General features: G+C 38.2%; 1 protein-coding gene across 1 annotated transcript in view; it reads right to left on the bottom strand.

The window, feature by feature from the left end:
- USP34 (ubiquitin specific peptidase 34) overlaps positions 1 to 23,646 on the bottom strand; it is a 170,521-nt gene that overhangs the window by 116,313 nt on the left and 30,562 nt on the right. The window contains 5 exon segments of the mRNA XM_042447637.1: positions 741 to 802; positions 4,288 to 4,480; positions 7,699 to 7,766; positions 20,151 to 20,300; positions 22,498 to 22,548. Of these exon segments, the coding sequence (XP_042303571.1) occupies positions 741 to 802; positions 4,288 to 4,480; positions 7,699 to 7,766; positions 20,151 to 20,300; positions 22,498 to 22,548 (524 nt within the window).

Raw genomic sequence — 23,646 nt, 5'->3', positions numbered from 1 at the left:
ATGGAGCTTCTCTGCTTATACTATGTTTAAAAATGGAACATAAACTGGAATAATAAACAATAAAATAATAGAGTGATCACTGGAATGTATTTTAAAACAGAGAGCAAAAATATTACCACCACATTCTTGACAATTATAAAGACACTCAGTAAGTTTTACTATCATGGGAAAGATGCCTGCCTTAAGCCAAGGATAGCTGCACGAGTGAAATTTAGAAGGATTGCTATTTTAAATCTCTAATTATCTTCCCTCTACTACTATGATATTTTACAAAGCCATTTGAAGTAGGAATTCAAGTGCACTTACACACGCCTGTAAAAATATAAAGAAGTTGCTGACCTTCAGGTGTAATAGAAAGAGCGCCAAACTAACTTCAATAGATATTTATGTTTTTTACAAGAAAAACAAATAATGGCAACTGGAATAACAACCTTTTTAAAAAAGAAAATGGATTCATGTGGCTGTTAGTATCCAGTAATGGAATTCTAGAAGCCCTATTCACATAAACGTAAAACTATAAATTTTTACACACAGCAGAGGAAAGGGACAGTTCCTCTTCTCCAAATACCAGGGGAATGTAAGACTGTGCCACATGTGGGATATAACCCTGGATAGGGATGACATACGTAAAAAGAGCCTCCTCAAAACTCAGAATAAGGTGGAACAAAATCTGCCAGTGTAATCTTCAGTGATAGCAAAGACAATTAAATGGAAGTACACAAAGTAACAATCCTACTTACGTTTCTGTGTCTGAAACCAAAGATTCATTATTACAAACATCATTGAAGGTATGAAGTTGGTTCTACAAAAGAAAAAAGAAAAACAAATTAAGACTCAGCTTTAAAAACCTAAAAGGAATTCCACTTAAATCAGCATTTCATACAAGCGATCAGCAAAAGCACCTTCAGCTAATATAGAAGATTACACTATTCACTGCTTTTGGCTAAATATATCTTGATTCATTTTTCTTTAATGTTTAAAACAATTAGAGAGGTATAGATGTTTTGCAGAAATGTACAAGACCTCTGAATGTGGAACCTCCAGTGACAAAAGTCATACTGGGCTGCTGTTCATTATCTGCATTACTACAACCAAGACATCTTATATGCAGGTTGAGTATTGCTTATCCCAAAATTCGAACTCTGAAATGCTCCAAAATCCAAAACTTTTTGAATGCCAACATGTCACAAGTTCAATGGTTCATTGTATGCAAACTTTTTTCATGCACAAAATTATTTAAAATATTGTATAAAATTACCTTTACACTATGTGTGTAAGCTGTATATGAAACATAAATGAATGTCACGTGTAGATTTGGCTTCCATGTTCAAGATATCTCATTGTGTACATGCAAATATTTCAAAATCTGGAAAAACTCAAAATCCAAACGTTTCTGCTCCCATGCATTTTGAATATGGGTGACTCAACATGTATCAACAAGTTATTTATATATCTATACGCCCCTCAACATGGCGCACTTTAGATCTTACCCAGCAACCAAACCACAGGGGATATGTGAGTCTGTGTGGACCTGGCTGCCATAGGTTTTATGGATCCTTTGGTAGAGAAGCTGCAGCTATTTTAGTCTGAATTTTATAAACAGGTCTTATAAACATCAGTTTTTAAGTAGGTACAAATGAAGTTTGCAACAAGAAATGGAATAGTTGAAAGAAAGAGAGAGGGGGGTTACAATGGAAAGGAGCTGGAGACTACGAGCTGCACACAGAACAGTATTTATTTATTTGCTTCTATCACATCCTATATCAAAAGTTCTCAGGGTGCATGCAAGTAAAATAACACAATGTAAACAAATTAAAATGTTATAACATGCCTGCAATTACTTGACATTGACAAACCAAGAAGAAAATTTCCTTATCAAGAAAAGGTGTGTGTGTGATTACTGCACACTGAAACCCCAAGTGTATGTAATCAATTTAATGCTTGGGGATGAAAGGGATCATTCCCCATCTCCTGCTCATTTATGAACTGAAGTATCTCTATCCAGCAGGCTAAATAAATAAATAAATAAATCAGGATATGAAAGGGGCAAAATAAAAAAGAAATCCAGAACTCAACTGTTGACTCCACTGAGAAGAGATGTATAATACTATCATTGCCAATTAAGTACTCCTGGTTATCATTTTTGGGTCACAAGGAGCCACACACACGTGTATGCACACATACACATACTTTTCAGACAAGCAGCTAATAAGCAGCTGTGTTTCTGTCTCAGGGACTATGATGAGGAAGGGTTCAATTTCACGAAACTATGTAAACAGTCAAGATTACATTACTGGATTGCTCAGGTGTAGTAGACAGATGGCCTAAGTGGATGGAAGATGTGGAGTGAGAGAGAGGAGTTCAGATGTGGAACAAAACATCATGGGAGATCACTTCCTGAATTATTATTTGCAAAATTACTTTTATGTCCTAAAATAGCAAAATCTTGCAATGCTGCATCTCTCCTCCCCACATTTCTTCTAGGGATGATACACATGTAATTAAGATGATGTGATCAAAGAACTGATAGTTTTCTTATTCTGAGGGTGCATTAATTGGCCTATCATAATCGAAAGTCAACATTCAAAATGTATTTATCTGCCTGATATCCTACAGCATTACTACAACTGGAGGAAAATCTCAGTTACAGAGAGTTCATTTAAAATAACTTGGTTCTGATATTGCAGTAATTTTTAACAGACCTTATGGAATCTGCACTGAGAGGAATCAAGAAACAGAGCTAGCTTCTTTTGAACAGTGCACATTTTATCTAACTACAACAAGCATTCCACCTTGCTTTGTAAAATTCAGAAATATGAACATAACTGAAGAATGATTCCAGCATTCGGTTATTTCCTATTTAATATCAGAATCACATTCCTTGATTTTGTGTGTGTTGTGTAACCTAGTTTTCAAATGAAAGAATTCATTATAGAATGAGGTTGGGATTCTGTGTACAAATATTATTACTATGAGAGATCTTATGGTTTTTATAGTTACCATAACACTCAGAAACTATGTGTACCACAGCACTGCAGCCCCCCCCCCCCCCGGCAGCACGCTCTTTGTGTAACAGAGCATTCATACGTATCGGGCAAGCTGAAGCTGTATAATGTGACTTCCCACCATAGAACTTTACCACCTCATTCCCATCTCATTCTAATGCACATGCAGATCAAGGCTGGCTTTGGCTGTATCAGTGATACCCAAATTATTTTGGGCTACCAGCCTGTTTCCTCTTGGGTGACAACCCTAGTGCACCCATGCTCATTTCTTAATAATAGGTCTACTGTTTGCCCAGGAGCCAGCCAGGCCAGCAGCATTACACCCAGGTGCACCGGGCTCACCTCCACCTCCTCTCATGGGTGAATACAGCAGTTGCTCCTCCTTCTGGCTAACTGCAAAAGAGAGGCTTGCTGGCTGTTCCTCTCAGGGTAACCAGGTGCAAAGGAAGCAGTGCCCAAGAAGCTTCTTGCCCATCTGGCCTTGTGGCAAAGGCTGGTGCGGATGAGAAGGTTCTCAGGCACTACTTGACTGGCTGCTCAATTGTTGCTACCTTTGTACCTGGTCACCCTGGGGGCTTGCAACCAAGCAGTTGGCTGAGCAATGACTGAGCAGCCATGTCGACTTTGTGGCAAAGGCTGGCAGAGTTGAGAAGCTTCTTGCTGTTTGACTAGTTGCTCAGTTACTGTTCCCAAGGTGGCTGGGTGCAAAGGGATAATCTTCTCCTCAGTGAGGAAGGACTCTCAATCCTTCTTGTGCTGGGGTGGACTCTTTGGAAGAATCAACCCCAGATACTCCTCCCCCTCCTTTCCCAGAGACATGCCTTCCCCACACAGTTTCTAGTTCCGTCCCCAAACATCGTTCCTTCTGCTACCTCTTCTTTCAGCCTGTCCAACAAAAGAAAGTAGGAGCAGCAATGCAGCGCCAACTTGCCAGCCAAATTGCAGCAAACCTCACAAAGTTAAGCAGGGCCCCAAATGTGAAAGGTCCTTTTTGCAGTGCTTCTCTCCTGTTGCCACATGCTCTAATTCTTTATCTCCACCATGGGCCTAAGGGATGCTAGTTCTCCTTCCATTTCTTGAGTGCCAATACTTTGACCAAAGACTCTCCTGCTGCCTCCTTTTCTCTCACTGCTCCCCTGGAAGCTTCCACCACCCATGAAGGGGCGTACCACCCACTTTGGAAATCACTGGGTTATATACGTAAAGTGTACAAATCTCCCCAGACAAGAGAAAAATATTGTTGCACACAACGTATTAGTTATTTTTTAAAAAAGAATCTTACTGTTATTTGACTGAGTCCGGCCAATCTCATGGTTAAAGTTGGTGACATAAAGTACTTAAATGCAAGATCAAGGCTCTCTTTATCAAAACATAAGGCTGTATCCAATGGCTCTTTAACTGTGCTCCACATTAAGTCTGCCATGTTACGAGCTGCACTCTGTCTTAACTCCTGGTCTGACAGCTTACATAAATACCTATAAAAAAAAGATCAAATATCAACAAAGCCTGTTTAATTTTGCCAGATCATCAACATAATAATCATCATCGTCATCATCGTTACTAAAATCATATGAACAGAAACCTTAATAAGAGAACTGCAGTCAGTGGGAATAGAACTGCTATTTGTGAAATAAAACTATAATTAGCAGTAATTGCATTTGGAAGAGAGGAAGAAATGAGATGTTTGGTATCAATTTATTAACTAGGATTAATTTTTCAAATATACTGTCCTCCCTCTGTCCTCGCGGACTTGGGATCCGCACTCCTTGACTATCCACAAGAGGTGAACGGAGGGGGTTAAAATGGGGCGTGCGCCCAGGGCATGCACTCCCACACCTCTGTGGGAGCGCACCTCCATTCAAGCTAATAGGGCTGGAATATGTGATTTTCTGTTTTGCATGGGGGGGGGGGGAGACAGAACAGATCCCTGCGAAAACAGAGAGAGGACTGTACTTCTACAGAAGCAGCATAAGGAGTTCAACCTTTCTCACTTCCAATTTCAAAAGCAGTCTAACCAATAATTAATACACTAGCAACTATACTGACTTACTGAAAAATGAGTACAAAAGGGCTACTTTCCTCAGCCTCTACATAAAGCAACATTAGGAACAGGCGTTGGCTACAAGAGCTCTTCTGTCCTGGGATATCGCATCGTTAAAATAAAAATATGATTTCCTGATATAGGTCCAAAACACACTGCAGAAATAATTCAGTTTGAGACCACTTTAACTGTCCTGACTCAGTGCAAAGGAATCCTGGGAATTGTAGTTTATAGTGGCACCAGAGCTCTCTGACAGAGAAGGCTAAATGTCTCACAAAACTACAGTTTCCACAATCCCCTAGCAGTAAACCAGGGCAGTTAAAGCAGTCTCAAACAGGATTGTTTCTGCAATGTGTTTTGGACCATAGTTCTACATTTGTGGCGGACACAGAAAAAATGAGAAAGACTCACCTACTCCCAGTCTCTCAAAGCAAACAGAAGATTTGAGGTTAAGGAAGACTAAGAGTTGCACTTGACTGAGTCAAATAAGAAAGGGGGTGAGTACACCTTCTGATAACGCTTTTAATTTTTTTATTTAGTTAACACATTTGTATGCCCCTTTTGAAAATGTTTAAGATTGTATACATGCAATTATTTCATCATCTCCTTAAAGCAATACTGTTATATTATTCAGGGTTACTTATACAGTACATTTTTAAATTAAATACAAGTGAGACAAAGCTTCACTATACAAACTTAATATAAACATAAAATTGCTACCTATTTATCTAATATAGTAAATATAATAATATGAAAAACAACAAAGAAAAAGAAAGAAAAAGAAAAAAGCAGAAAACATAAAAAAGAGAGAGAAAGGATAGTCAATGGCAAAAATATTAAATAAGGAAGATGAACAGAAAGAGAGAGAAAAAAAGAAAATAGGAATTATAGAATTGAAAATTTAAAAAAGAGACTTCCTTCATCCAACAAAATCCTTCAGCATTCTCTTCATGCTTCTTACCTAATGTCACCTTAACATTTAATTACAAAAAAGCAAAAACAAAGATCCTCACTTAAATCATGATGATCTTTAAATATTGAATACTACTACTTATATTAATAACATATACTGATGCTTCTTATATGAGCCTATTCAGTCACTCTTTAAAACCACAACTCATTATGTCTCCATATTCATTGCTTATAGAGCTGTTCCCAACTTCGCACAAAAGTATCCATTTTATTCACTTTTAAAAGACATGTCAATTTATCTAAATTAGCCAAATCTAATAGCTTTATTAGCCAATCTTGCAGTTTTGGAGTAAAGGAGTTTTTCCATTATGCTGGCATACTCCAACCTTGCAGCTATTATCATATAAAATAATAGTCTTTCTTTTGATTTATTCATATTCATATCCTTTTCTATCATAGTCAATAAGTACAATTCTGGGGTCATATTTAATTTAACATTCAAAATTTTTTCAATTTCTATATGAATTGATCTCCAAATATTTTTAGCTTTTTTACAAGTCCACCATTGGTGATAGAAAGAACCAATTTCGTTCTGGCATTTCCAGCAATTTGGATTCATTTTTAAATACATTTTTGATAATTTAGCTGGAGACAGGTGCCATCTATAATGCATTTTAAAAATATTTTCTCTTATATTTTGTGCTAATGTGATCTTGCTTGTTGTTTTCCAAACTTTCTCCCATTTGTCTATATCAATATTATGACCAATGTTTTTTGCCCATTGAATCATCAGTTCCTTGATAAATTCATCTTCTGTATCCCATTTTAATAATATTTTATAAATTTTAGAAAGGGTTTGATGTTTTTCCTTCATTAAAATTTTTTCTAATTCAGTTAAATTCCTCTGCATTCCGTTTTTTTTTTAATTTCTATTTTTAATTTTTCTCTTAATTGTCTAAATAATAACCAGTGGCCCTTAAAACCCTTGTCTTCCAATTCCTCTTGTGTTAGAATTTGAATTTGATCTTCCTGGTATTTAATTAAATCACCAAATTTTATCCATGTTTTCCATAAAATTTTCTTTATTGTACATAGCCTCATGTGGGGAGATCCAAGTTGGTGTTTTGAGTGAACATCTTTCCTTATATATCTTCCACACCTTTAATAGAGATTTTCTAATAAAATGATTATTAAAGTCTTTATTACACTTTCTTTTCCGAACCATAAATAGGCATGCCAGCCAAATCGTAACCCATCCCCTTCTAAATTTAACAAATGTGTATTTTTAAACATGATCCAATCTTAGATCCAAACTAAATAGGCCGCTCTATAATATAATTTTAAATTTGATAGTCCTAGTCCCCCTCTTTCTTTCCTGTAATATTTTGATTCTTGGTTTTCTTCTGGCCCAAATGTATCTTGAAATACAATACATTTTCTGGCTGAATGGAAATCTGTATCCAAAGTTTCTAATGCACAAATGGCAATGAACACAAACACACACATAAAGAGAATTGAACACTAGTCTGCATAAATCCTTGGTTAGAAACTAAACATCAGACCATTTATTAATTCTGATGCTGCGGTCCTACTCCTATCAGAGCAATTAAATGATTAAATACTGTTTGAGTATTAGCGTTTGCTGACTGTCATGCTAGGCACACTATCTGAGTGATTTGAAACTATCAACACATTTTGAGAAAGCAGTTCTAAGAACTGCAAGCTATCTGCAAAACCTACCTTATAACATAGGTCCTAAATGGTATTATATGTTGCATAACAGCAGGGATGTGCAGCCATATTCTGATCTACAAAACAAATACAAAAATTAAACAGCAGTATTTGGAGTGCCACACAAGCAAATAAAAGTCATACACCAGCCTGCTGGAACATGGCACTGCTATCAAAGCTTATCACACAAGGAGTTGTGCTTTCTCAGAAGTCGTACAAGTAAGCCCCCTAGTGCAGTCAATTGTTCTGCAAGCACACAATGAGGCCCCTTCTCATACCAAGCAGATGATCTACGCTTGTACAATGCCTGAGTGTATTACCATGCGTTACACATGTCAGTTCCACTGTAACTAGACTGGCACATAATTACACTATGCTAAAAATGCATGAAAACTAATGTGGCATAATGGTTTGAGTCCCCACTTGGCCATGAAATCCCACTGGGTGACCTTGATCAAGTCACACTCTCTCAGCCTCAGAGGATGGCAATGGTAAACCCTCTCTGAAGAAACTTGCCAAGAAACCCCTGTGATAGGTTGACTTTAGGGTCGCCACAAGTCGGAAACAACTCAAAGGTGCATAACACACACAAAAATGAATAGGATCTCTAGCAAGTAATCTTATCCATATAAGATAATACTGCTGCTATAAAATGAAATGGCAACACAAACAAATTAAAACATTATTTGTGCCAATAACTAAGTCAAAGGTTTCAGTGAGCATCCTTCAGTGAAAAGAGGTAAGACAATCTGTAGTACTCCTGTATTCACTGCCAGTTTTAACACTATGATGAAAAACAGTTGGACTTTCTTAATAGCTCTTGTTTGGTTTAAATATAACTGAGGAAATGTAACTAAAATAAAAATCCAAACTTTTACTCTGAAATTGTTTCAGTTTTACTCAGTGGATTTCCAGGGGAGCAACCTGGATCTCATTTATATTTACAAGTCTACTGTTTGTGTTGCATCAGGACATGCCTTAAATTACTGAGCTTGGCAGAAAATAAATATGCAACTGTGGTGCTGTTTATTGAAAGTCACTTTGGATTAGAGGGGCTTGAAGAATTTGGTTTCCTTTTAAAGGGAAGCAACATTATTTTATAATAGCTTGGGACAAATATTTTCCATTCAGTTTTTAAAAGACCAGTGTGCAATTTTATTACGCTGTTTAGAACAGAAATTGCCATTTCAGCACATTTCTAAAGTTACTGGTTGTTCTGGAAGAATCTGAGAGAAAATGAGAGCTCGTTTCAAATAAACTATGTTTAAAATATTGTGAGAGGGGGCAATGCTCCTCACTGCATTATATGACTGTGCCATTTTCACTTTTTTAAAAAATGTACCTAACGCCCAAAAAAACCTGTATCAGAAACAGAACATTAAGATGTTATGATTTCTAAGCGGTTTTTTTTAAATAATGGCAATGTTTGTAGTGTTTATGACACTTCTTCACTCCTATCACTTCACTCCTTCTGCATATGTGATCCTCTTCATTTATCAAAAATACAAACATCTATAGTTTATACATAATGAAACAACTACATTTAGATTGAAATTACCTCATCTTTTCCCTACCTTTTTGCCAAATAATTCAGAAAATATTAACAAAACTGATTTTACTCAGAAGACCCCCATTTTTATAGAGACAATAGAGAATGATGACAGTGCTGACTGTAATTTAATAAAGAGCAGTTGGGAGAATGCTCCCTGTCTTTCATTATCCAGAATGGGAAGAGTTAGATAAAAGTAGGTGGTTATAAAAGGCCTTTAAAGCAGCAAAAATAAAAAAATTACTCAATAGCCACATACGCTACCATATCCTGATGGGTACAATAATTTTACCTGGCCATCTATAATTAATGCCCATCATACACTCACACAATACACTGGTGCCTCTCAAGAATAATCTTTCTTTAATTGCTGCTCCAAAACTATTACAGAAATATGTCATTTGAATGCAAATTGACTATTACCTGCTTGCAGGAGACAGCACATGGCACAGGTGCCCTCTTCACTACATGCCTACCACTATGCCTTTATGCTACTGCTGGCATAAAGCCCTGAAACAGGACATTCCAATGGAAGGGAGAAGTCAGCATTGCATGTGCTAGAACCAAAGCCATTATGTTTTCCCCAAACAGGAGTGATCCAGCACTATCAGAAAGTGCAGTTAGTCCCCCCCCCCCCAGTGTTTTCAGTGTGGGTAAATTTAAAATACACATATCTGCCAAGCCAAAACAAAAATGGAAAGCCACTGAAATCCATAAACATCTTTTTTTAAATTATTAAATAAAGAGTTGATGGAATTTAATAAAAATAATGTGATTGTTATAGGTGACTTTAATGGGGTCATCAAACCAAGCAGAGATAGGAAATCGGTTAAACTTATTGGCCAGAATCAAGGGAAATTACCAAAAAGTGCTAGGGAGCTAATAGAGGAACAGGACTTGATAGATGTCTGGCCCAAATTATATGGAGATAAAAGAGGTTTCACCTTTTTCTCAGATTGTCATCACTCACACTCAAGGATAGACATGTGTATGATATCAAAAGGTTTGATAACTAGGGTGAAAAATATGGAGATTGCTCCTTAATCTCTCTCCAATCATAATTTTATCAAAATCTATATACAGAGAATACAGAAAAAGGGGTTTGAATGGAAATTAAATGAGGATATGTTATCGGAAGACTTTTGTTAAAAAAATGAAACAAGAAATAAAATTTTTCTTTGAAAAAAATGATACTGAAAATATGTCGATACAAATGATATGGGACACGAGTAAGGCAGTGATGCGAGGCTTACTAATACAAAGGGCGAATGAAATAAGGAAAGCAAAACAAAAGAAGTATAATTTGCTACAAGAAGAACTAAAAAAGGTAGAAGAGGAGCTAATAGCTCAGCCTCAAAATAAAAAGTTAGTGAACAAAATGAAAATGATACAGAAAGAGTTACAAGTAGAAATCACAGAAGAAATTGCACTAGATCTGAGGAAGGCAAAACAAAAACAGTTCGAAAGTGCGAACAAAACAAACAAAATGCTAGCAAGAAAACTAAAGAAAGATAAGAAAACCAATATAATAGACGAAATCAAATATGGAGATTTGATAACAAATAAACAGGACGATATAAATAAAGCGTTTAAGGATTACTACCAAAAACTCTATAAAGAAGAGGATTTTTCAGTAGAGTTAGAAAAGGAAATGGGGGAATTTTTGGATAAGAAAAAAATAGAAAAGGTGACTAAAGAACAAAGAGAAAAATTAAACAAACCCATAGGCAAAGAAGAGATCTTACAGGCAATTAAGAACTTAAAGGAGGGGAAATCTCTGGGATCTGACAGCTATACAGCTAAATATTATAAAACTTTTAAGGAAGAATTAGTAGAACCATTGCATAAGGTCTTTAATGCATTGGCAGAGCAAAGAGTACCATCATCATGGGAAAAGGCCACAATTGTACTGATACCAAAAGAGGGTAAAGACAAATTATCAGTTAAAAACTACAGGCCAATATCCCTCTTAAACGTTGATTACAAAATCTTTTCAACGATTCTTGCAGAGAGATATAAATCTATCTTGAATAAAGTCACCAAAAAAGAGCAAAATGGATTTTTGCCAGGACGTCAGGCTAAAAATAACATCAGAATAATACTCAATACCTGGAAATATTACAATAAGAATAGGCAAAAAAAGCGAGCCTTACTATTTATCGACGCCGAAAAGGCGTTAGATAATATAAGATGGAACCTTATGATGGAAATTCTAAGGAGAATGGATGTAGGAGCTAGATTTTTAGGTTATATAAAACAAATTTACAATCAACAATCGGCTTAATTAATAAACGGATGTAAATCGGAGGAATTTAAAATCAATAAAGGTACCAGACAGGGTTGCCCCCATCCCCTCTATTATTTATTAACACAGTGGAGGTTCTAATGAACACTATTAGGAATAACGAAAAGATCAATGGTATGAGAATTAAGGGGAAAGAAAGGAAAATTCTAGCTTTGTGGCGATAGTGGAGGAACCGGTAAAAAGTGTTGTTCATTTAATGCAAGAATTGAAAGAATTTGGAAGATTTGCAGGTTTTAAAGTTAACAAGGAAAAAATGAATTTATTAATCAAAAATATTGGGAGAAAAAAAGAAGAAAAATTAGCTAATAAGACAGGTTGTAAGACAGCTAAGAAAGTGAAATATTTGGGTATTTGGTTAACAAATAACAATTTGAATTTATATGAAAATAACTATAAAGATAAGTGGAAGGAGATACAGAAAGATCTGCTGAAGTGGAATAAATTAAACCTGTCAATTTTAGGCTGAATCGCTCTTATCAAAATGGCTATTCTCCCCAAGCTTATGTTTTTATTTTATAATTTACCAATTATGACTAAGGAGATGTTAATAAAGCAGTGGAAGAAGGAATTGAAGAAGTTTATTTGGAAAGGGGGCAAACCAAGGATAAAGTGGGATGTACTGAAGGACAGCAAGGAGAGAGGGTGATGCGCGTTGCCAGATTTAAAATTATATATGTGGGCTAGCAAATTGTGTTGGATCCAAGAGTGGATTAAACTGGAAAATTGAGATCTTTTGAATTTGGAAGGGGTGGACTTAAAGCATGGATGGCACACATATTTACTATATAAAGACCAGGTATCATCTAAGCACTTTCTGAATCATCCTATTAGAAAAGCTCTTTTGGCTACATGGGACAAATTGAGAGTAACATTTTATAATAAATTGCCATTATGGACATCAATTCAAGAAGCCTTTAAATATAATAAGAAAAAAGATCAGAAATGGCAGACTTATAAAGAACTAACGAAAGTGGGTAAAAAGGGGGAAATCAAATTAAAAGAATGGGAGGAATTGAACAAAGAGGGCTACAACTTAAATTGGTTTGAGTATGGTCAGACTAAATTAAAATTTAAAGAGGATATCAAGAGAAAAAGGATAGAGATTGTGGTAAATGAATTGGATCTATTATGGTGGAAACAGGGGGAAAAGAAAATATCAAAATTCTACAAAATTCTTCTAAACAGAGCCCTAGAAAAAGAAACAATAAAGGAAAATATGATACGATGGGCACAAGACATAGGACATCCAATTATGTATGGGGACTGGCAAAATTCATGGAGAAAAACAAATAGTTTTACTGCCTCCCAAGCCTTAAAAGAGAATCATCTAAAAATGACAAACAGATGGTATCTCACCCCGGTGAAAATAAAGAAAATTTATAAAATACAGGATCTGAAATGTTGGAGATGTAAAAAAGGTGAAGGTACGCTATTTCATATGTGGTGGTCGTGCAAAAAGGTTAGTAAATTCTGGCACAAAATTCATTTAGAAATGCAAAAGATATTTGGCTGTAACTTTAAAATGTTACCAGAATTTTATTTATTAAACATGTTACTGATCACTGACACAAAAATGGAGAAAAAAATACTGGAGAGTACTATTATATGTGGTGACAGTGGCAAGATTGGTTATTGCTCAAAATTGGAAAAATAATATGCCATTACTTCTGGAGAATTGGACGTTAAAATTACAAGAGGTGAAAGAAATGGACAGACTGACAATGTTGCTAAACAACAGATCTGAAGAGGAGTGGAAAGAAGAATGGAACCCAGTACATAAATTCTGGGAGAAATCATTTGACATCAAGAAAGACCTGTTGAAATAAAATGGGATGTGCTATCAAGGCTTATAAAGTGTTGATAAACTGTAAGAATTTAGAGGGGGTTTTTTAGCAGTAAAAGTAACTTTGAATGTTACAGAAGACATGTAATTTACGTTATAATTTCTATTAATGGGTAGTAGGTACTTATTTGTATAGTTCTTTTTCATCTTTGTCTTTTTCTTTTTTCTTCATGTGCATGGTTGTATAACTATTATTAAAGAATTAAAATAAAATTTAAAATAAAATTAATTTTTTTTAAAAAAAGAAGAAATCCATAAACATCTGGATAATTTCCACCAGAAAGAAGAAACTCTTAAAGTGAACAAAGTTTGGCTACCAGTCCTGAAGAATAGCAAAATGAGGACTCAGCAAATGCAAATGAGAAATCACCCAGGGTCAGGGGCTTTCTCAGCAGATAATGATCACCAGTTAAAAATGGAAAAGTAATGACCCCCCCCCAGGCATCTTTTGACCCACCCAGCACAAGTAGGCAGGGGTTGTAATAATAATCAGATCCACTACTTTGTTCCTTCCTAACTCTGCTTAGACATTCCTTGTAATTCACTTCTTGGCTTACTGGAAATAATACATGAGTTTAGCATTTTAAAAATCCCTAGAACTAACAATTTATTGCTTTTTCACAAGCTATGCGAGGCATTGTTTAAAAGACTGGAGGCTCGAGCCCATTCCATTTTTATCAACTCGCTGGCTGGCTTATCTCAATGTACTTCATTATAGAACTGTCTCTGCATCATACGGGTCTGGCAGGGAGCCTACCAAGGGCTATCTTCCAATTCTAAAATTCTCTTTTCTGTCACAACCTGAGATTAGCACAGGGTACAGATAACACTTTTTACACAGCTGAAGGGTAGGCAGTTTAGTGTCATCCAGATGTTTTAGACTATAACCTCTCTTAGCTCCATCCAGCATGACTAAAACCTGGGGACCATACAGGTTGTAGTCCAGCTGGAAGGCCTCAGGTTGCTTACCCTTAACATATTAGATAGAAAAGACAAAAGCACTCTAAGAATTCAAAGTGTTATTTCCTTCAATAAAGTATAGCAGTATAGCTATGCAGTGGGAATGCAAGCTATTTTCTCAAGGGATGATTTGGACTCCCTCTGCTGCCATCCCTAGGCACTGTACACACACTCTCTCTCAGTGGCAGTATGAGAAATACAGTGGCTACAAAACTGGACAAAAGTGTCATCCAGGTGTTTTAGACTATAACCTCTCTTAGCACCATCCATGCAAAAGGAATACTGATTCCTCCACAGGCTACCAGTTTGGGCCAGGGCTCATCATAAGCTTTCGGTCATAGTATTTAAAGCCCTGTGCTTTAACCTCCCCCAGTATCTGGCAGCTTGCCTAGCATGCTATGTACCATCTAGGAATTTAAGATCTACAGGCAAAAGATTATTGGCAGTTCTACCAATGCATAAGGCTCTATCAAGGCTGTGAACCTTTCAGATTCTGACTCTGATTTTGGGGAACAGTTTTCCTTTGTACCTCTGGCTGGATGAGGGTCTTATCAGCTTTCGTAAAGGGTTGAAGACCTTCCTCTTCTATTTGCCAGATTGAGTTGCTGAGTATGCCTAAAGTGGCCAAGATGGGTAATGACTGATAAGGAGTTTGTTTTTAGCATGTTTGTATATTACTTTAGTATTTTAGAATTTTATAGTGTAGTGTTTTATGATCCATTTTTTTTTATTACATATGTCTAATGTCTAACCCTTTGGTGGAAAGGGCACTATAAATAAATTATTATTATTATTATTATTATTATTATTATTATTATTATTAACTTTTATTTATAAAGTGCTGTAAATTTACACAGCGCTGTACATACAATCTTTTAGTTAGACGGTTCCCTGCCCTCAGGCTTACAATCTAAGAAGACACGACACAAAAGGAGAGGGGAGTGGTGGTGGGGAATGGGATCAGGTCCAGCAGTTCTTCTCCACCTCCGAGGCCTGGACCAAGGCAGATCGACTGGAGGAAGGGCTTGGTTTCTTAATGGATGTTTAAAAGGAGGCTTCCTGGGTCAGAGAGGGGCTCACCTCTGGGAATGCTTCTCTAAACAATATAGTCTTTAATTCAGTTTTGAAACTGGGTAGAGAAGTGATGAGGTGTGCATGTGGGGGAAGAAGGTTCCAGGAGTAAGGGGCAGCAAGCGAGAAGGGACGAATTCAGGAGGGGGCAGTGGTAGTCCTACACTGTGACGGGAGACCTTGACTACAAGAGCGGAGGGTGCGAGTAGGAATGTAAGGAGAAAGAAGGTCAGATAAGTAAGGAGGGGCCAATCCATGGAGGGCTTTGAAAGTCAATAATAAAAGCTTGTACCGGATGCGGAAGGGGAAGGGGAGCCAATGAAGGGAGGATAAAAGAGGTGAAACATGGTCGAAGCGGCGAGCGGATGTGACAATACGGGCAGCTGAATACTGGACAGAGATTAAAGGATGGAGGTGTGAAAGAGGAAGCCCTGTCAGAAGGAGGTTACAATAATCTAGTCGCGAAACCACTAGGGCATGGACTAGAGTCTTGGCAGTAGAGGCTGAGAGGAATGGACGGATCTTGGCAATGTTGTGGAGAAAGAATCTACAGGCCTTGGCGGTGACCTGGATCTGGGGAATAAATGACAGAGAAGAGTCAAAAAATGAAGCCAAGACTGCGGGCTTGATGAACCAGTTGAATAGAAGTGCTATCGACAGAAACAGAAAAGGAATAGTGAAGGGTGGGTTTAGGTGGAAAGACGAGAAGCTCAGTCTTAGACATGTTGAGCTTCAAGCGCCGAAGCCACATCCACTGAGAGATGGCAGTCAGACAAGAAGAAACTTGCTGTTCAAGCCCCGTTGAAAGGACAGGCGTGGAGATACAGCTGAGTGTCGTCAGCGTACAGATGATAGGAGAAACCAAAAGAACTGATGAGTTTACCTAGGGACAGTGTATATAGAGAGAACAGAAGGGGACCCAAGACAGAGCCCTGGGGAACTCCAATAGACAAGGGAACAGAGGATGAAGTCTGACCACCTGTGACCACTGCAAAAGATCTGTCTGACAAGTAAGATTTAACCCAGTTGAGAGCAGAGTCGGAGAACCCAAGGTCAAAAAGTAAATCAACCAGGAGACAGTGATCAACAGTGTCAAAGGCCGCAGACAAATCAAGAAGAATTAATCCGTTTGTCTTGGCCCGCAAGAGATCGTTTGAGATCTTGGTGAGGGCTGTCTCTGTAGAGTGCCGTGGGCGGAAGCCAGACTGGAAAGGGTCCAGGATGGAGTTGGCTTCAAGAAACTTAATACAGCGAAAATAAACGACCCGTTCTAGGACCTTAGAAAGAAAAGGAAGAAGAGAAATTGGACGATAGCTAGACAAAGAAGAGGGGTCGAGAGAGGGTTTCTTCAGAATTGGGGAAACGAGAGCATGTTTGAAGTCAGAAGGGAAGGAACCCATAGAGAGAGAGATTAAAGATAAAGAGGAGTGAGAGCAGAAGAGAAGGGGCTATAGAGATTAGGAGACTGGAGGGAATAGGATCAAGAGAGCAGGTAGTAGGTTTGGAAGAATTTAGCGGCGTAAAGAGTTCATCTAGAGAAACAGGGGGAAACCCAGAGAGTTTATTAGTAGAAGGTACTAGGAGGTTAGTGGTAAGGGGCAAGTCAGGAGGAACTATTTCAGATTGAATAGTAGTGACTTTAGTGATGAAGTAGTTGGCAAAGTCAGTGGGGAAAAATGACGAGAAGACAGGGGGAGAGGAATGTTTTAGTAGTGTATTGAAGCAGGAGAACAAACGCTGCGGACGCCTCTCATTAGTGCAGATCAGCGATTTAAAATAGTTCTGTTTTGCCAGAACAGAGCGTGTGAAAAAGATAAAAGGATGAATTTATAATGAATGAAATCGGCCGGTTCCCTAGACTTTTTCCAAAGACGTTCGGCCGCTCTAGAGCAGGACCAAAGGAACCTGATAGTGGGAGTGAGCCAGGGCTGAGGCCTAGTCATAGGGGAAGACATGCGTACAGATACAGGAGCAAAGCTGTCGAGAGTTGAAGAAAGAGTGGAATTAAATAAAGACATTGCTGAATCAGCAGAGTCCCCAAGATCAAGAGAAGAGAGAGATGAATTCAAAGTCTTACTGAGATGGTCAGAGTTAACAGACTGAAGGTTGTGGAAATGGCGCTGGACAGTACGACGAGGAGGTGGGATATAAGTAAGAGTAAAAGAAATTAAATGGTGGTCAGACAATGGAAAATCAGATACCAGTTAGTCGGAAATGACACATTTAGCTGCAAGAATAAGGTCGAGACAGTGACCAGAGGAATGGGTTGAGGAGTTAGAATGAGGCTGAAGGCCAAAAGAAGCAAACAGGGAGCTAAGGCGAGATGAAGAAGGATTGTTGGGATTGTCAAGGTGAATATTGAAGTCACCTAGGATCAGAGAAGGGACTTCATCAGATAGAAAAAATGTCAGCCAAGATTCAAAGTCAGATAGGAACTGGGTAGCAGAACCAGGAGGGCGATAGATGACAGCAACTCGGAGCTGTAAAGGAAAAAAGAGTTTAATACAGTGGGACTCGAATGAAGAGAAACAATAGCTGGGGGGGGAAGAAAGAACTTGAAACTGGCAGGAATTGGATAATAGTATACCGACCCCTCCTCCTCGACCCTCAGGGCGGCTTGTGTGAGTGAAAGAGAGACCACCAAAAGACAGGGCAGCGGAGGTAGCAGTATCATGGGCAGGGAGCCAGGTTTCAGTAAGAGCGAGAAGGTTAAATGATCTAGAGAGAAAAAGATCATGGACAGCAGTCGCTTTCGGAGCAACAGAGCGACAGTTCCAGAGTGAACAGAGGAATGAATGGAAGCTGGTAGATAGGAAGAGGTCGAATAGGGATCAGGTTAGGAGAGGTGCGTGGAGCCATGGGAGGAAAGGATTTAGTAAGCGATAATCAAAAGAAAATATAACAATGACAAAAGTAGGAATATAATAGCCGACTGTACTTGGTAATATTGCCTAAATACCACAAGGCACAAGGGATTTAATAGAGAAGGAAGGGGTGGGATTGGAAGCCTTTGCTCAAGGTCCCAGCTGCTGAGAGTGATGGAAGGAGAGGTGGCTGATGGATGCAGGGAAGGAAAGCTCTATCCTTTGAAGCAGGCCCGATAGATCCGACTCATTATTGATGTTCTGCTATTACCAGGGTTGAATTCAGAAAGATGATGGGCCTCCCAAGTTGCTCATCTTCAGACATGCTGAAGACCATTGCTACTGCTGGCCAAGAAGTGACCAGGTAGATTAGATTACTGCACTACACCCTTGTAGCGCTGCTATTACACTTTTACTGCTGTGGCTACCTCCTCTTGCATTCTGGGATTTGCAGTTTAAGGGGGGGGCATTTAGAATTCTCAGCCAGAGAGCTCTTAGGCCTTACTGAACTACAAACCCGAGAATGCAACAGGAGGAAGCCAGAGCAGTAGAAGAGAAATAGCAACACTCTACGAGTGTAGTGCAGTAATGTGGTTGTTCTCCCAAAACCTACTAGTATCAGAGCTGCTTCAGAATTTGTCTCTCCAAGACAATTTATTTGGTGTAATCACTTGGCTCCTCACAGTAATGGCAGAAAGGGAAGAGAAATGACTCACTGCTTCTTCTGTTGAGAAGGTGTGAAAGAATTTGATTTCACTTCTGAAACATTAGGTCTAACAGCTACAATTTGTTTTAGGATGTGTTTACCGATCAAAGTTGGGTTTATTCTCTATCACTCCATGTATGGCTCCTCCATGTATTAGCCTCAGGCCAAATTTAAGTAGATATGTACCATTTTTAAAATGAGCGAATGTGGAACAAAGATAGCATTACATATAACCAAACTACCTTTCTCTATATTCAGAATCTTAATCAATGGTTGCATTAAGAGGCAAAAAAGCAAGAATACTAAAAAAAAATCCACATACTACAGATCCAACATCTATTAGGAAGGAGGCTGCAGTCAAGAAATCAGAAGACGACTAGGAATGGGAAAGACAGCTATGAAAAAAACTAGACAAAATCCTAAAGAGTAAAGATACACAACTGAGTACTAAAGTTAGAATCGCCCAATCCATTGTATTCCCATCACAATGTACAGACGTGAGAGCTGGAAAGTGAAGAAAGGGCATGTACAAAATTCAAATGATTTGAGATGTGGTGCTGGAGAAGAGTAGAGGATATCGTGAATAGCTAAAAAGACAAACAAAAGGGTATTTAAACAGATAAATCTAGAAATCTCATTGGAAGTTAAGATTATCAAACTAAGATGAGCATACTTTGGCCACATCATGAGAAGGGAAGACTCATTAGAAAAGACAGTGATTCTAGGAAAGGTAGAGGACAGAAGGAAGGAGAAGACTGCACACTAGATGGATAGATTCAATTAGGGAGGTCATGGGTCTGAATTTGCAGGACCCAAACAGAGCAGTGGAGGACAGGGAGTCTCGGAAATGTTTCATCCATAGGGTTGTCATGAGTCAAGATCAACTTGAAGGCAGTTAACAACAACAAAGTTTCCAATTATAAGACAGTAATTGATCTTCCCTGCTATTCGAATGGCAAGTGGGATTAAACCCAAGAAGAGTGGATTGCCCCACCTGCCATCCCAATAATTAGACATTTACCACAGGCTACTGCTTCAGATTGTGGCTACTAGAAACGGAACTCAAACTAGCATAGTAAAGACTCTAGCCATGAGACAAGGTTTCATCTATATTTATTGCATTCATGATTAAAGACATTACAAAAACTTAACTGAATACTTACATTAGAAACCACAGTGATAAATGCATGTGCTATGAGAAATGGCAATGTTTCAGGGGTTCCATATTCAAAACAGTCCTTCATGAGGGAAAGGCCATTTTTTCCACAAAATAGGCAAACATAACGAAGCAAGTGCAATGGTACTTCTACATCCTATGGAAATAAGAACACATTATTATAGAAAAAATTAAAATTTTAATATAGTCCAAACAAATTGGATTATCTCAATTATGTAGACTATTCAGAAAGACTCTGGGGGCATTGCTCCAATATTTCAGGGGACAATTCAAAGTGCTGACTGATCTATAATTCTGAAAGTTTGGATTCATTGAATCATAGAATCATAGAGTTGGAAGAGACCACAAGGGCCATCCAGTCTAACCCCATTCTGCCATGCAGGAAATTTCAATCAAAGCATCCCCGACAGATGGCCACCCAGCCTCTATTTAAAGACCTCTAAGGAAGGAGACTCCACTACACTCTGAAGGGAGTTTGTTCCACTGTCGAACAGCCCTTACTGTCAGGAGGTTCCTCCTAATGTTGAGGTGGAATTCAATTCAGTTGAGGTGGATTCAATTTAGATATTGGTACATCATGGAAAATGTCTGAAGGTTTGAGTTTCCTGTTTTATACATATTCTTTAATCATTCAATTGTACTAGACTACACAAGCTGGAAACTCTATATGTCCAGATATTTACATTAATGATTTACCTTTGACCCGCACGCTATAGACTGTACAACCTATGAGAAATTCAAATGAATACAACTGCTCAACAACATTGTCAGAAGATCACAGTTCTTCATAGATGGGTGTACATCCTATGTACATTGAAGGCTGGGATTCTGCTTGGCCACCATTACTTCATCTGATATCCACACAATGGATCTTTGACAACCTCCCACAAAAACAAAAAGTAGGAAAACTCAGGGTAGGCATGCACAAATACAATCCCAAAGTGCAGATTTTATTCTGCAAAGGTTTATCCAGGGTCCTTGAAGAGTTTCAGTAATGTCTTGTTCTCATTGACTGCCTCAGACTACAAAAACAAGGTTGCCCAGCATGTGGCAGGCAAAGATGTATTGATTTCTAATCCTATTTATGAGACATCTCTATATTATATTGCTTCGGCAAGTTCAGAGAAGTGAGGGTTTATTCACTGTGATTTAATGCAATACTAAACTGGGGAAAATGAAAGCCATCATGTGGAGATATCTCACATTAGAAGAGAATGACCCAAAAATTTCATCTGTAAAAGAAATAAGTTTTAAAAAACCCTAAAGGTAAATACAAAAGTATCTGAAACACATGACCTACAAACATAAGAAGCTTCCTTTCTCATGAGACTCAAAGCCCTATTATCCTTCAAAACTATGATTTTCAACTGTTTCCATCTCTGATAGTTGAGAGATCTTGTAGCACCTTCGAGACTAATTAAAGAAAGAAGTTGGCAGCACCAACTTTTGTAGACTTAAGTCTACTTCCTCAGATACATTTCTGATAGTCAGGGTTAACAGTGCCAAGGGAATCCCATGTACAAGACAAGGAAAAGCATAAGAAAAATAAATTTACTTGGGTAGTACATTCAAATTACAGTCCACCAGCAGCGCAGGTATTTTGCATTCAGAATGTCACAGAATATACTCCTACTAATTCTAGCCAGCATAGCTAATAGTGAAGAATGTTAGAAGCTGAAATTTAAAAACATCTGTAGGACCACCACACAATGCCCATACCTGAGTTAAATGGGTAAGGAAAGAGAAAGAGATACTGCCAGTCAGAGCAATCAATACTGAGATACTTGAAGCAGTATGAATGACCTCAACTTAGTGAGCACCTGATTTGTATGAAGATCTCAGGTACAATCCACAGAATCTCCTTGTAGGACTGGGAAAGACTCGTTTGAAGTCTCAGAAAGCTACTGCTGGAGGGAGCCCTGGTGGTTAAATGCCTGTACTGCAGCCACTCACTCAAAACCATGAGGTTGCAAGTTCAATACCAGCAAAAGGGCTCAAGCTCAACTCAGGCTTGCATCCTACCGAGGTCACTAAAATGTTGGAGGCAATTAGCTTACAGTTGTAAACCGCTCAGACACTGCTAGTTCGGTATGAAGCAGTATATAAATGAAAGTGTTTATTTATATGGACTACTTGTTGACGTAATATAGAACTGCTTTCTGCATTCAATGATCTAATTCAGCAGAAGGCGGTTTTGGACTGTCTCTTTTGTTACTAGGTCTTTTAGTGTATTTTGAACCACCACAATTCCATCGGTGTGGGTACAGCTTAGTTAACAAGCTATAATTTATTAAAATAGTATACATTTTATATATAAAATTGAATAAACTTACATTCATATCACAGAATGCCCCTAATATATTGCTTTCTTGTGCAGAAATATCCTGTTGAAACAAAATAGAACAATTTAGCATTTGAAAGTTACCAATATTTTACAATGAAATTCATGATTCATAAGCAGCCGGAATATATATACTTCCTCTGAAGTTAATGAATCTTATAGTTTTTTAAAAAGGCTCTTACGTTTATACAGAAAACATTAAAAGGCCACTGTTTCATTTATCATTTTCTCACATCAAACATTTTGTTTACTTGGGCATCAAGGAAAGTGATATAATCTTTGAATTTGCCTGACATAGCAGCACAATGTCTCAGCCCAACAAGACATGAACAACATATTCTGCAAGCGAGTTCCATTTATCAGGTTGAATGGACAAATCCACCTTTTCCCACACCAGAACTAGAGCCTAATCCTAGTACTACAGTGCCAGGACAACAAAGGCAGTTGTGTTGCTCTGGCAGCAGATCACTTGCCAAGCCTTATTATATGAGCTTTTCTTGTTCTTTGTTAGTGTGTGCCTTCAAGTCATTTCTGACTTATGACAACCCTAAGCTATCATGGGGTTTTCCTGGCAAGTTTCTTCAGATGGGGTTTGCTGTTGGCAATCCTGAGGCTGAGATGGTGTGACTTGCCCAAGGTCACCCAGTGGATTTCACGGCAGAGCCGGTATTCGAGCCCTGCTCTCCAGATTTGTAGCCCAACGTTCAAACTACTACAGCACACTGGCTCTCATGTGGGCCTTATCTATTAAAAAATACATTGATCAAAAGTACATTAGTAAAAGGAGAGTACAGCAGTAAAGGGAGAGCTGGACCTTACAAGCTGTTTTTTCTCCTCTGTTTGTTTTGAAGCAGTATTTGTTTAGGATGTGGCTACACAATTTTCTGCTCCTGCCACTGGGATTTCAGCCAATAGCTACACTCAGACATCACAGTGAATCAGGGTGGAAACAGTAGCCATCACAGTCAGTGGTGAGGAATGCTAAGATCTGTACTCCAACAATATTAGGAAGACCACAACATTCCCACTCCTTTAATAAAATATGGTTCAGCAAGATGTAAATAATGTTAGCCTCCCAAAGGATCATGGAAACCCTTCCCTTTCCTCCTCCTATGTGGCTTAAAAAACTGCAGAGCTTTTT

Source organism: Sceloporus undulatus, chromosome 1, assembly GCF_019175285.1.
Source record: "Sceloporus undulatus isolate JIND9_A2432 ecotype Alabama chromosome 1, SceUnd_v1.1, whole genome shotgun sequence".
Classification (NCBI taxonomy): Eukaryota; Metazoa; Chordata; class Lepidosauria; order Squamata; family Phrynosomatidae; genus Sceloporus; species Sceloporus undulatus.
The sequence above is the reverse complement of the archived record's forward strand: the minus strand, read 5'-3'. Positions and strand labels throughout refer to the sequence as shown.